The 13,659-nt window shown below is 40.4% G+C and overlaps 1 protein-coding gene across 1 annotated transcript in view; it reads right to left on the bottom strand.

The window, feature by feature from the left end:
- The window catches only part of LAMA4 (laminin subunit alpha 4), a 147,741-nt gene that overhangs the window by 69,939 nt on the left and 64,143 nt on the right, over positions 1-13,659 (bottom strand). Inside the window, exons 7-10 of the mRNA XM_023219040.1 lie at positions 12,218-12,313; positions 10,562-10,713; positions 8,334-8,444; positions 1,126-1,237 (exon numbers count right to left, since the gene is read on the bottom strand). Coding sequence (XP_023074808.1) covers positions 1,126-1,237; positions 8,334-8,444; positions 10,562-10,713; positions 12,218-12,313 — 471 coding nt within the window. The remainder of the gene's footprint in view (positions 1-1,125; positions 1,238-8,333; positions 8,445-10,561; positions 10,714-12,217; positions 12,314-13,659) is intronic.

Below are 13,659 nucleotides of genomic sequence, written 5' to 3'. Positions count from 1 at the left end.
CTTGCCAGGGTCCTGGCATTTGCTGCCTAAAGAGGCATTTATTTCTTAGTTGCATAAGGTCTTGTTATCTTCCAGGTCCAATCTTACTTTCTGAACAAATCAATAGTAACTCTAAAATGCTATAGAAAAAGAATATTTTGTCAGGAAATGCAAAAATATGAGCTATGAGAGAGGATGTGAGTGAGGAGTGTTTGGATTTCATGTCATTTGCTTTTATTGTTTATTACAGACATCAAAGGAAACACGACAAATGATTAATCTTGCTTTTCTATATCCCTTTACATGGAATATGCCCCACTATAAAGACATAAATCTTCCACTGTGGGTCCCTTTATTGCCACTGTGCCCTGGGATGCACTTGGTGTGGTCATCCAGCCCTTAATATATAGTGTAATAAAAACTATGGAAATGCAGATACTAGATCTTAGCAAACTCTCACCCAAGGAAATCTTTATCCTATAACAGATGAAATCTGCTGTTTTCTGCTGGTAAGTTGCAGTCCAGCTATTAGTGCACTATTAAAATAGTCTTCAAGATTATCCTGCGTTTATTGGAAGTGAGAGTACAAATTAAGCAAACCTCCAAGAGGGAAGGTACAATCATTCACAATGCTTTAGGACAAAGAAATCTCCCACAGTCCCCCACCTTCCTTTTCTTCTGGGTTGGGAGCCCAAGCATGTTGCCCGATTGGCCTTTGGGAAAGCCCATCATAGAAACAGCTTGTGATGATTTGGGTCAACTGACAGTTTACTGGCATTCTAAAGGCAATGTTGTTTTCTGCAAATGACTGGGAACAATCTGTGACTCCTACTCAACTCTTGCATTTTAGAGACACCATAGCATGCAGTCTCCTCTGTCAGAAGGGTATTCTGAGGAATGCCTAAAAAGGGAATGATTTTATACATTGATTCTTGAACATCAAAACATAGTAAGTAGGGATGAGTGCTCAGAAATCCCAGAGAAACAAACTTGAAATGAAGAACTTATACAAGTTTAAACCCATAATACTGTACCAACAAGTTCCTGGCACACAGCAAACACTGAACAGTAGCCATTGTGTCTACTGTTGTTAATAACATGAGTGTTTCCTTGATATTAAACTGAACCAGAAGAGAATATATTTACCTTGGATTTTATCCCTCATATCATGGGCTTGCTCTACAAGCTGACTTGCATGTTCAATGGTGTCCATGCTTTCCTTCTGAACAAGTTGCCCTTTTCTAGAGGCTTGATTTTCCTACAAATAATCCATATAAAGGCTAGATTAAATGTATGAGAAAAGAATGTTGCATAAGCACAGATAGGGAAGGGTGGGCATAATGTATTTCATAAACATAAATCTTCCAGGCATGTGAAAGTTCCATAACATATAACATCATCCCAAAAATAATGCATGAAAGCTAATGTGATGGCCAGTTCTAAAATTTTTTTGATTTTTCCATAAGTTATTGGGGTACAGGCGGTATTTGGTTACCTGAGCAAGTTCTTCAGTGGTAATCTGTGAGACTTGGGTGCACCCATCACCTGAGCAGTATCCACTGCACCATATTTGTAGTCTTGTATCCCTCCCCCTCTACTCTTCCTCCAAGTCCCCAAAGTTCATTGCATCATTCTTATGCCTCTGCGCGCTCATAGCTTAGCTCCCACACATCAGTTGGAACATACAATGTTTGGTTTTCCATTCCTAAGTTACTTCACTTGATGGCCAGTTTTAGAATGACAGAATGCTAGAAAATCTGGTGCTGTTCCTATACCATCAGTCACAGTTCAATCCCAACCAACTGCCTTTCATGTGTAATTTATTCTTCAAATTTTTACTGTATCTCAAGGTGCTGGACTAGAAAATTGCCTGTGTCCGCTGATCATTTTGACATTGTGCTGACTGAAGAGTTTAAAGTTTCAAAGAGAAAATTGTTGAAAAAATAGGCAGACCTTGAAATGCACCATGCTTCCAGTGGCTCCTGGGTGGTCCAACCACTGCTGAAATTGAATTACCACAGAGATTTCAAGGATTATTCTCCCTGGGTTAAAATGCTGTTTTTAGTGCTTCTTTCCAAATTCCCATCAACATTGAGGGCACTTGTGTACAAATAACTGCACAAGCAGATTTGGCTCAGCGTGAATGGAGCTCTTCTCCGAGAAGCTAATTCCATTCTCTGAACTCGGGAGACTCTGTTTCAGAGATCTCACACAGTATTTGTCAAAAATAATGCCCAACTCAAATGCGGCCTCTGAAGAAAGGGTTTGTGTGGGCGTCTGTGTGTCTGTGTGTGTTTTTGTGTGCGTGGTGAAGGACAGAATGTGATCTAAGAGCACAGAAATGATTCAAGACCAGGACACCACCCTGTATGCACAGCATGGGCGACATGTACTTCCTTTTGGGATTCGAAAGACTGATCTGTGGGTTATATTTTAGAGGAAGAAGAGCTCTTTAGTCTGGCATTTGGTAAAATGACCACTTGCCTCGTCTGGTGCTGTTTTTGGCTCAGCTCTTTAAAAACTGCTGCAATACCTGAAGGAGCTGTGGGATAATCTGCCACACAGAGCACTGGTAGACCCATTATACAGTTTCCTGAGGATAGGGAAGTGGTTGTTTTGAACTTCTCTCCTTTCATCCAGTGTTCTACCCAAAGGATTACGCCATGATTTTACCAGGAATGTTTTTACACTCTCCAGGAATAATCCAAGCAAGTGGCCCTCTCAGATGGTCAAGGAAAAGGATGCAGAAATGGTATTATAACAAACGCATGCCCAGAGGCTTTTTATCGGGCAGATTGGTAATCCCCTCCCTACAGAGCCCGCTGTGCAGTGGCAATGTGGTCAACAGCCCCTTCATAAACTGGGCTCTCCGAATGAACACCGCCTTCTGAATCATTATATTCCTTCCTGCAATTCCAGTCTTCTTCTTGGCTTGCTCCAGTGCTTTCCAGATAAAACAGTATTTGTGGTCATTTTAACACTAAATATGCCGAAACTACAATAAATTTTAATGTTACTCCTCCCTGCTTTTAAAAAATATGGACACAAACATTTAAAATTTTAGAATTGTTAACAAGTTGATCTTTGATCCAGTTTAAGTTATATTTGCAAAGCATAACACCTCTAGTTTTTACTTTGACTTGATACTTCAGAGTAAATCTCTGTTGTTATTACTGTGTCATTAAACTTACTATTTTTTGATACGGAAACTTCAGTTGAAGTGATGAGACTTCAGTTGAAGTGATGAGACATTTTCAGCTGAAAAATGTCATGCCTATAAGAAGATCTCTTCCTTTTGACAAACGCCAGAGGGCGCTGAGATGTAGGTAGACAGAGATATAGAGCTATTGATATACTGTGTATATGACTCAATCAGTGGCAAAGAGGAACATCTATTCCTTTACATTATAAAATTACTGAATTGAACCTATAGTGATGGCTTATTTGAATGTTTATTTTTTCTGTAACTTTGCCTGTGGAAGGAAAATAATGATACAGGCACATGGTAAAACGGGTGTGGCTCGGTTTAAGAAAAGCTGAAATTAAAAAATTACCTTGCAACTGTAAACCAGTTGGTAGTTTACATTACAAATGTATTAGTCATTTGCTCACCTCAACAGAAAATTCTTCTTGCACATGTTTGACATAAAAGTGGCAAGGGTGTTTTGGTAATACAGTACATAAAAGGTAGATTATGTGAGGATGATAACCAATATCTAGGGTGACCATATAGTTTATCATTCAACCTGGGGCATTTTGCACATGAAAGGGAGAACTTTTAGTAATTACTCTGGGACACAAGTATAAACAGCAACAGTCCTGGACAAACCAATAGTAGGATATTGGTGTGCTACTTCAGAATTTGTACAGTAATATCTACTTCTGCCTACCTCCTAAACATCAATGACCTCTAAATTCCTTTCCAGCCCTGATGACCCTCTGAGTTGCAGGTTCACATCTCTATCTGCCCTCTGTGCATTCACAGATATTTCACTTTTAAAATGTCCAGAGTCACCCATTCGTGTCTGTAGTCTTAGTCATCCATGTCTCAGAATGGAGCTTCTCTCTTTGCTATTTCTCACCTCCAATCGGTCACCAAGTCTGTTTCATTCCACCTGCCACTCTGGCCTCTCTTCCTCTTTTCCATGACCACAGTCTCAGTTCATCCTTGTTCTCTGCAAATCCTTTTCAAACGAAGGCAAGACAGCAACCCACTACTCTCTTGTCTAGACCACTGTGGCAGTCTCCTAAGCAGTGCCCCTGTTGTCAGTCTTCGCTGGCTAGTCTGTCATCCACACTGCAGAGGGACATTTCTAAAGTGCAAATCTAATCAGCTCATCATTCTGGATAAACACCTGAATGACTTCCAGAGTCCACAGACTGAAATTCCCATGTTCATGAGCATGTTTGGGAAAGTTCTTCACAACTGGGCCTCTGACAGCTTCTTCAGCATTATCTCCTGCTCTCTGCCTTACAATGAATCTTCCACAAGGCCATAGTTCCAATCCCAAGAACACAGCACGTTGCTTCACATCTATCTGTTCTCACAGTACTTATCCCTTGCTTGGGAGTATTTGATAAATTCCTACTCATTCTCAATACACACGCCAATACTCACCTTCTCTGAGAAGCCTTTCCTAGTGTACCCCTGCCAAAATAGTTCACTCTTTCTTCCTTAGAGTTACCCTTCAGCCTGTACCATGTTTCTCTTATTAAATGCCGTATGATAATTATGTTTTTACATATCTGTTTCCCTGCTAGACTGAAGCATCTTGAAAGCAGGGCCTTATTATATTTCAGGATACTTAGCACTTAGCACAATAACTGTTATATACAGGCCAGGCACAGTGGCTCATGCCTGTAATCCCAGCACTTTGGGAGGACTAGGCAGGCAGATCACGAGGTCAGGAATTCGAGACCAACCTGACCAACATGGTGAAACCCCATCTCTACTGAAAATACAAAAAGTAGCCAGACGTGGTGGCACATGCCTGTAATCCCAGCTACTCAGGAGGCTGAGGCAGGAGAATTGCTTGAACCCAGGAGGCAGAGGTTGCAGTGAGCTAAGACTGCACCACTGCACTATAGCCTGGGCGACAGAGCGAGACTCCATCTGAAAATAAATAAATAAATAGATAAATAAATAACTAACTATTATATACAGACATCCAATAATGCTTCTGGAATAGAAATGTAAACAGTTGTCCCTCAGCATCCATGGGGGATTGGTTCCAAGACCCAGCTCCCATAGATACCAAAATTCACAGTTGTTCAAGTTTCTTATATAGACTGGTGTAGTATTTGCAATACTATAACCTATGTACATCCTCCCATATATATTGCATCTAAATCACCTGTAATACCTAATGCAATGCCTACACATCACTTCATTCATATGGATTCAAAGTAATACTCAGCATATGGTAAATTTGAATCTTGCATTTTGGAATTTTGTGGAATTTTTTCCAAATATTTTTGAGCCATGATTGAATCCACAAATACAGAGGGCCGACTGTACTTAAGTTTGTCCTGCCTTTTTGGCAGGACAAGAGATGAGGTTCAGATGCTTTTGATGCTTGGAGATAGCCTACTTTCCTTTTAGTCCTGTGGGTCTCTGCATGAGTTGTCATTCAGGGAGCTTCTGCTGTGGTTCAAGGAGTAGAAGTGGAGACGGCGCAGCACCTCATGAGCTGCCCTTGGAGACTGTGCTTTGTGACTCTGGGCTCTGCAGTAGACCTGCAAGATCCAGATGGTGAGGGGTAGCACTGAGATTGGGAGAGGGCCGCATCTCACCTCTGCTTGTAGCTCAGTGACACTCTGACCTTGAGCACAGTGCCTCTGGGAACATGGAAAAGTAGAATCTTGGCATGATCTTTGGAATTTCCACTGCAGACAAGATCAGCAGCAGCAAAAGTGAACATCTTTTGAGCACTGGCTATTTACGAACACAGATGGATGGGCATCCTTTAGGGGAATCCCAGACATAAGTGGTGGGAAAGGGCTATAGGACTTCCCAGTAGGAGGCTGGAGGATTTAGAAATGGAACCCAGGAGGGTTCATTCAGACAAAACCGGTAGCTAGGTGGATGTAACTTGTGAGATTTGGGTCACATGAAATCTATGTGGCAGATAATTTGCAAAAAGTGGTATTACTTGTCAAGTTCAAGGGGCAATATTACTGATTTTTATCACTATGGGTATACACAATGAAACCCTTTACTCAATTTAAAGCCAAATATTAGTTACTTTCTTGATAGAAGGCTTTCTAAGACACAGCTTTCCTTAAGTCTAAGAATCAATCATGGACTTTTCCAGACCAAGGGCTTGAAGAATGCTTAAAAAGTCATTCAGACCAGCCCTGGGCATTTGTTTTGAAATGTTTCAGCAGGTTTTTGCACCATCAGGACTGTAGTCAGAACATTATATTCAATAAAAATCAATGGAAACAGCCGAGTGAAAGTTCCTAGTATAATAGTAGCTTTATCATCAACCTCTTGTGTTGGTGGTGGTCTGTTCTTTTTGTCAGGGAGCCTTTTCTACTGTGATGTTACTTTCAAGCGTACATTATTTCCTCTCCATGAAAGCCTGCATTTAGCTTACATTAGAAATTGTACAACAAAAGGATCAGGAACTCTGCCTGGGCTGTGGGAGGAGCTAATCTTAGTGAAAACATTTCTTCAAATGTTTTCTTGAAAATTCTTTCCTCAAGAAAGAATTAAGGCCAGGCGTGGTAGTTCACAACTGTAATTCTAGCACTTTGGGAGGCTGAGGTGGGCTGATCACCTCAGGTCAAGAGTTTGAGACCAGCCTGGCTAACATGGTGAAACCCTGTCTTTACTAAAAATACAAAAATTAGCCAGGCGTGGTGGTGTATGCTTGTAATCCCAGCTACCCAGGAGGTTGAGGCAGGAGAATCACTAGAACCCGGGAGGCAGAGGCTGCAGTGAGCCGGATCACGCCACTGCACTCCAGCCTGGGCAACAAAGTGAGACTCCATTTCAAAAAAAAAAAAAAAAAAGAAAAGAAAAAAGAATTAAGATACTTTTAGCAAGTTTCAACCATATCTGATACCAATATGAAGTAACAATGAGTTTCCACAAAGATTTGTTTCTTGGTATTTCCTTTGCTGTTTAAGAGATTTCACTGCTCTTCAAGCACTAGTGGTTGGATTAATATGTGCCATTGCTGGGGAACTAGGGACACAATGTTCATGTGCATTTCAAAATAGATGAATCTTCCAAGGGTACAATTAGAGTAACTTACATTTTTAAAAGCATAATCTCTTAAAGGGTTAGGGTACAAGGTCAAAAGAGAATGCTATTGTTATTTTATTTTTTAAAAATTTTTGTTGAACGTGAGAATTGTTTATAATGTCAAGTACCAGTTTCTGAAAGCAGCAATTCTGAAGTACTCTGGCCAGCACTGGTGGAAAGTCATTAGAAAAAAAAAAAAAAAAAAAAACAACTGTGTGAAACATTCTAATATGCTAAATATGGTGCCTCGTGACTTCATTTGTAGTTTTAAAATTAGTATAGCACATGGATGGGTATTTTTCCATTAGGCTCTTGTGGAGTGCATTGAATAGCCTTTCACACTGACTCTGCTCATGTTTTAATGTTTTTCCTGTTAATTCTTGACAGTTTTTACAAGTTATATTTTTCTCTGTCTAGTTGTCTTTTTCGTTTATTTAGTTATTTTATTGGATATTCGAAATTTTATCTTGTCAAATCTGTATCTTTTTACTGAAATTCTTTGTAACATATTTAAGTGTTCTGTTATTCCCTTTCAATATTTAATAAGTATTTTGTTCTATTTTCTTGTGAATTGAGATTTACAGTCAATTCTTTAAACAGGTTAATTTATTTTAGTCTAGGATGTAAAGTGATGGTTGAAAGTGGTTTTTTTCCTGCCAAAGAGCGAAATTGCTTTCTCAGGACAATTCCTTTTCTTTCCATTTATCATTTAATGTATACTTTAACAATATTTAAATTTTGTATTCTATATAATGAATTTTAATTCTGGATGCTCTATAGCTCTTAGTCATAAGATGCCTTAGCAAACAGCTGAATGACCATCCTACTTAAACAAATCAACCGTATCAACCCTCCGCAAATACATAGAAAATTATCCACAAACATAGCTTTTCAAGAAAACCAATCAAAACGGGTAGAGACGGTAGAGACTGAGTATGTTAACTTTCTCCACAGGTCTGGTCTTGATTTATTTTAAGGCACATGGGTCACTGCATTTTTTCTGGACCATGTTAAGCCTCAGTCATTTGTGACCAGCCAGCCTCACATCAGCTAAATCCTTTCTTTGAAGGTTGTCCCAGAAACTGAATACATACGTACATACCTTTTCAACTAATTCCTCTACGTCAGACAGAAGGCTTTTCATCGTGTTCTCAGCATTGTTGATTTGTATCTTTCTTAGGGCGTATTGGTTTTCTCTTTCTGACAGTTTTGTCTACAGAAAAATGTGTTTTGAAAATAATTAGTCAATGTGCACACCAGATTTTTAAAAATGTACATAAAACTCTTTCAGTGTAAGAGGACTCAGAGTAGAGTGTGAGGCTCTTTTCTCAAAATAGTGGGGTCCACAGGCTGCTGCAGCCTGGTGTGAAGGGTGGGGTCTGCAGAGGGGACTGAGGCCCTTAGGAACTAAAATTCTGCAGGTTCCCCTCACTAGACCAGGGATACTGGTCAGGGACTGGGTTGACCATGGGGAAAGGGCTCCTTTTTCTGATTTGTACAAAGGTACAATATAGGCTGGTGGTGACCCTGGGTGTCTGAGCTTTAGAAGTTTAATTTTGTTGGATCTGGAAGAACTGACCAACCCACCAGGATTGATGTAAATGGAGTACAGAAATTAATTTTTTTCATTTCAATGCAAGTCTCTTTATTTCAGACCCCTTGCTTTCTCCTTTTTCATTTTTGAGGAGGTGGGTCTAAATGTGGCTTTACTGAGATTACTTGAGAGTGAGCCCTTCAATCTTGACACTGACTTCCTGTCTGCTGTAATGATTCCTGTCTTGAAGTTGTGCCTTTGAGGAAAGAGAATCTGAATGGTTTCAGGAGGCCTGGATCTGGGTGACTCCCCTGGGAGGTAGTGTCTTTATGTGTTCCAAAAGGTAATTTTGGACAAGAACAATTTCAAAGTTTAGAATAAAATTCACGATCAGATTCTATCCAGGCTACAGTACAATTTTTGTTTTTGTTTACACTTTACATATTTGGCCAACTGCTATGGATATCATTTGCACCTCCAAAAAGCAATGAGTACTTAGTATGCCAGGTACTGTTCTAACTTCTCTACATATATCAATTCATTGAATTCTCTCAACAGCCCATGAGATAGATGCAATAATTATTCTCAATTCCATATGAGGAAAATGAGGGATTAAAGAAGTTAAATAACTTAGCTACGGTCACACAGCTAGTGGGTATCAGAGCTGGGATTTGAACACAAGCAATCTAGTTTCAAAGTCCGTGCTCTTAATCATTTTCCTAAATTGACTAACGAAGTAGAACAATGTGCTGGTGTTAATTCTATTTTCCCTCAGATAATGATCATTGTTTTAAAAATATCATTTGGTTGTGATAGAAGCCCATGATTTCGTGGGAAAGAAAACTTTTAAATCCTAGCTATAGAAGGACCTTTATATAGTCATCCCTTGGTAGTTGTGGAAGATTGGTCCCAGGACCCCGTGGGGATGCTCCAGTTCCTGATACAAAATGGCCTAGTGTTTGCAGATAGTGTATGCACATCCTCCAGAATACTTTAAATCATCTCTAGATGACTTATAATGCTACTTATAATACTAACACAATGTCAATGCTATTGTAAATAGTTGTTATACTGTATTTTTCATTTCTTTATTGTTGCATTTTTTATTGTTTTTTAAATATATTTTCCATCTGAGATTGGTTGAATCTGAGGATGTGGAACCTGTGGATATGGAGGGCCAACTGTATTACTGTATTTTTTTTTAATCTGTTGGCTGCTTTTAACTTTTTTACTAGGCATTAACCAGTAGATCTATGAGGAGAAACAAGGTATGTGTGTATGTCTGTGCATTTGAGTGTGTGAGTATGAGAAAATGAGAGAGAATGTGTGTAAATGAGAAGGAGAGGTGGGTGGGTGATAGGGTGAGGAGAGAGAGAGAAAAAGAAGGATGCTTTTACACAAACTCAAAACCTTGCAAATTAAGGCTAAGGAAATGGTAGCTCTGTGGTACCATTTGTGGTAATGACTTGAACAAGTAATGTGTGGCTGCACCAAGGAAATAAGTATTTCTCTTTCCTCAGTAGTTTTGTGCATAGATACTAGTCTTTTAGTCATTTCATTTCCCATATAACCTCTTTTGTAGACAGCAGCTTTTGTTTGGCCCAAGCTCATAGTTACAATCAACTTTTCATAATTTCCTATGAAATTACTTATGTTTTGTATGTTAGACCTACAGGTCTAACAATCTGTAATACAGGTGTGAGACTCAGATACAAAAAGGGGTAGAAGGAATTGCTAGCTGCGGGCCTGTGAAGCCAGGATGAAAACAGAGTGGAAGGTAGAACATTCCTGCGTACTTTGAGGAGGTAGATGGTGGTGTTGATTTCATTCACGTGCCTATGAGCGGCGGCCCCAGAGGATACGCTCAGCACCCCGGATTTGCCTTCCTCAATGGAGAGTGCTGCTAACCGCAGGTCATCAGTCAGGTCCCAGACACACTTATCACAGCCTGGAGGTGAAACATGTCTTCAGAATCACGAGTCAAAGCATGCTGAAAGCAGGCTGTTTTAGCAGAACATAAATCTCTATCTCCTTGGTTAATACCATTTTAATTTTTTTCTCATGAGGAGTTGTAATTCTATTCTTGTCAGGCTTTAGTATCTTGCTTGGCATTAGCTAGTGAAGACGGCTATTGGCTAGACGCCCCTCCTCTCCTATTAGCTTTTCTCAGTATTCAAGAGCTAGCACTAACCTTCTCTCCGCCCAGAGAGGGCACAGCTCCTCCCCACAGCCCCACTTCCTGGCAGGATGAACACTTCAGCACCGGGAGGTCTGAGGTTATCGCTGTGAGAGTCGCTTCCTGACATCTGATGAGGGCACCAAAGTTCAGGCTGAACGTGGGCACGTGGGGAGGCAGGTCCCAGTTCCTCATCACTTCTCACTTTTCACATTTGAATTCCTCTGACCACTGTCATCACCTCTAGAACCCAGGGCCCTCCTGTGACACACTCACAAGGACGGCACACTGCGTTTCAGAACCGCCTTGATCACCTTTTGCAACTTGCCTATTCCCGATCTCTTTCCCTCAGACGGTGCTCTCTTCTACAGATGTGACATAGGGAGACTGGCATGCTAATTGCTGTTAATATGTTAATTTGTTATTTGAAGTTTAACATGGTCTTACTTATAAGCTCTCTCAGGGGACTGAGTCCCAGCCAGCACTTCAGGCTTGGTGGGGGAGATGCTTAGGACCAGGTAGGCATCTTGATGTTCTTAAATTGACCTTACCTGGGGGCCACCTATTCAGTGGGTAAACTTGGCATTGCTTGTGCCTCACATCCTATGCCATCTTCTAAGATGTGATCCAATGGTAAGATTTATCTCTTCTGCTCAGAGGGACTGAGAGACCAAGATACTTTTGTTTGGGGGAGGGGGTGCCTACTATTAAATAATTTTTAAACCAAAAGTTTTGTTCCTAGTATAACTCCTCATGATTTAATTAACACAAGTGCCAGAGAAATCCAAGAAAGATAAAAGGCAGCTCCATTTTGTAAAGCCTGAATATTTACTTCTGCTCCCACTTCAGATTTGGAGTAACCTGGGAGACGCCACTTAAATCTCTTGGTATCTCAGTTTCCCCAGGTGTTGTAAAGTATTGTCTGTACATCATATTATCTGAGGACCTGAAAAGACAGTATAGAAAAAGGAGCTGAAAAGAGCTCTGTCACTGGGAGTTGTGTTTCTGACTTTGCCTTTGGCCATCGGGCAAGATGCTGAATGTAAAGACTGGATAAGGCAGAGCTATGCAAATGTAAACCACCCATTTGCCCGAGGGAATCAAGTGGACCACCAAGCACTTGGTGCAGGATCCATTTGTTGAGATGCAGAAAGGGTTAAGTCCAGAGGGTGGGACTCGGCAGTTTCTAGAGTGATACTGCATAGCGCTTCTTAATCCCACACCTGCAGCACATTAGAGAAAGTGGGGTTAGTCAATCATGTACTGTTTTTTTTACTTATGGTTGAGCAGTCCGTGCCTGTAGAGTGTTCCAAACCTTCTTCCAAGCATTCTCCGGTTACACTGTCACATGGGCCTCCCCCGCAGTGGCACACTGTGGGAAACAAAAGCAAGAGACAAGAGATTCACTTCTTAATGCTTAAAATATGGCAATATTTTCCTGGTTTCTAGAAACACTAGCTATCAGTGTATAATTCGTCAATGGGGATTAATTACATTCTTCCTTAAGACTGTGTAGAATCTATGATACAGAGATTATGCCTTTCATCCAATTAAGCTCCAGCCCAATGAGATTTTCAAAAGTGACCCTGGGCAAAACTGAATCTAAGTTTTCTAGGATTTCTCTCCCAACTCTTTGGGATTCTGACATGACAGTGCAATCGCTTCAGTCCAAAAATGTCCTGATAAGTTTCACAAGATACTAAATGACCACGAGCTCATCATTCAACTGGAAATTGGAAGCCGTCCCTTCCTTGCAGACTGATACTCCAGTTTAATTTAACTCGGGGGTTGATCATTGCCAGGTGTGAGGGAGGAGCAGCTCAGCGAGGAGTGAGTGAGGAGGCCCAGGAGCAATTCTTGGCTCCCACTGCTCTTGACCCTTGGCAAGACGGACTCCAAACTTCCAAATGACACCTATGAGTGCAATAAGAATAATGTGCTGCAAGGAATCAGGAACATTTTTACATGAATTTAGAAGACCTGGGAGCCCATTATTCATCTACCGATGATTTTCTATAATGCCTTTTGGAAAAAGCAAAAACAAAAACCCAATCTCATCAGACTGTTCAATTTCCACTGAGTTTCTGTGTGGGAACTAATTTGTAGTATTTAAAGAGGAATTCTCTTACTATCTATGCTAGCAATTAACTGGAATAGAATTGTGCATTTCCCCCCACTTCTTAACTGTCTTTACTGAATAATCATAGAAACCAGGTTCATAGGGAGATCTATTTATTACATTTCATCTGTTTAATGTTCCACAAAATGCAGATTTATTAAACCATTCAGCAAGATCATGCTTTATTGCTTCTACAATTAGCTTCTCTTCCAAGAGTGACCTGAATCTTTGTAGTTTAAACACAAATTTAGTAAATGTTTTGAGAATCAGGATGTCAACCTTTCAGGCTTTGATTTTGCCAACATTATTTCTGACGTCCGCCTTCTCTCTCTTTTGCCTGACTAGACACAGTGCTCCTTCCTTTCTGCTGTCATTCTCAGTGTTATGCCTCTGTGCACATTGCTTTTTTGTAGACATGTTTACTTTTATTGTGACTTCTGCAGAACATATATGTTGCATTTTTTTATTTAAAACTCCTTACTCCTTGAATCTTTTCCAGGGGAAATCTGTTTCAGTGAGAGGATTTCTTACAGAGCCATGCCACAGGAGTACAATATCTCCTGCTCTCCCTCCCTCCCCTCAAAGTCACATAAGAGTAA

Source organism: Piliocolobus tephrosceles, chromosome 5, assembly GCF_002776525.5.
Source record: "Piliocolobus tephrosceles isolate RC106 chromosome 5, ASM277652v3, whole genome shotgun sequence".
Lineage (NCBI taxonomy): Eukaryota > Metazoa > Chordata > Mammalia > Primates > Cercopithecidae > Piliocolobus > Piliocolobus tephrosceles.
Note: the sequence above shows the minus strand (reverse complement) of the source record. Positions and strands in the feature narration are given on the sequence as shown.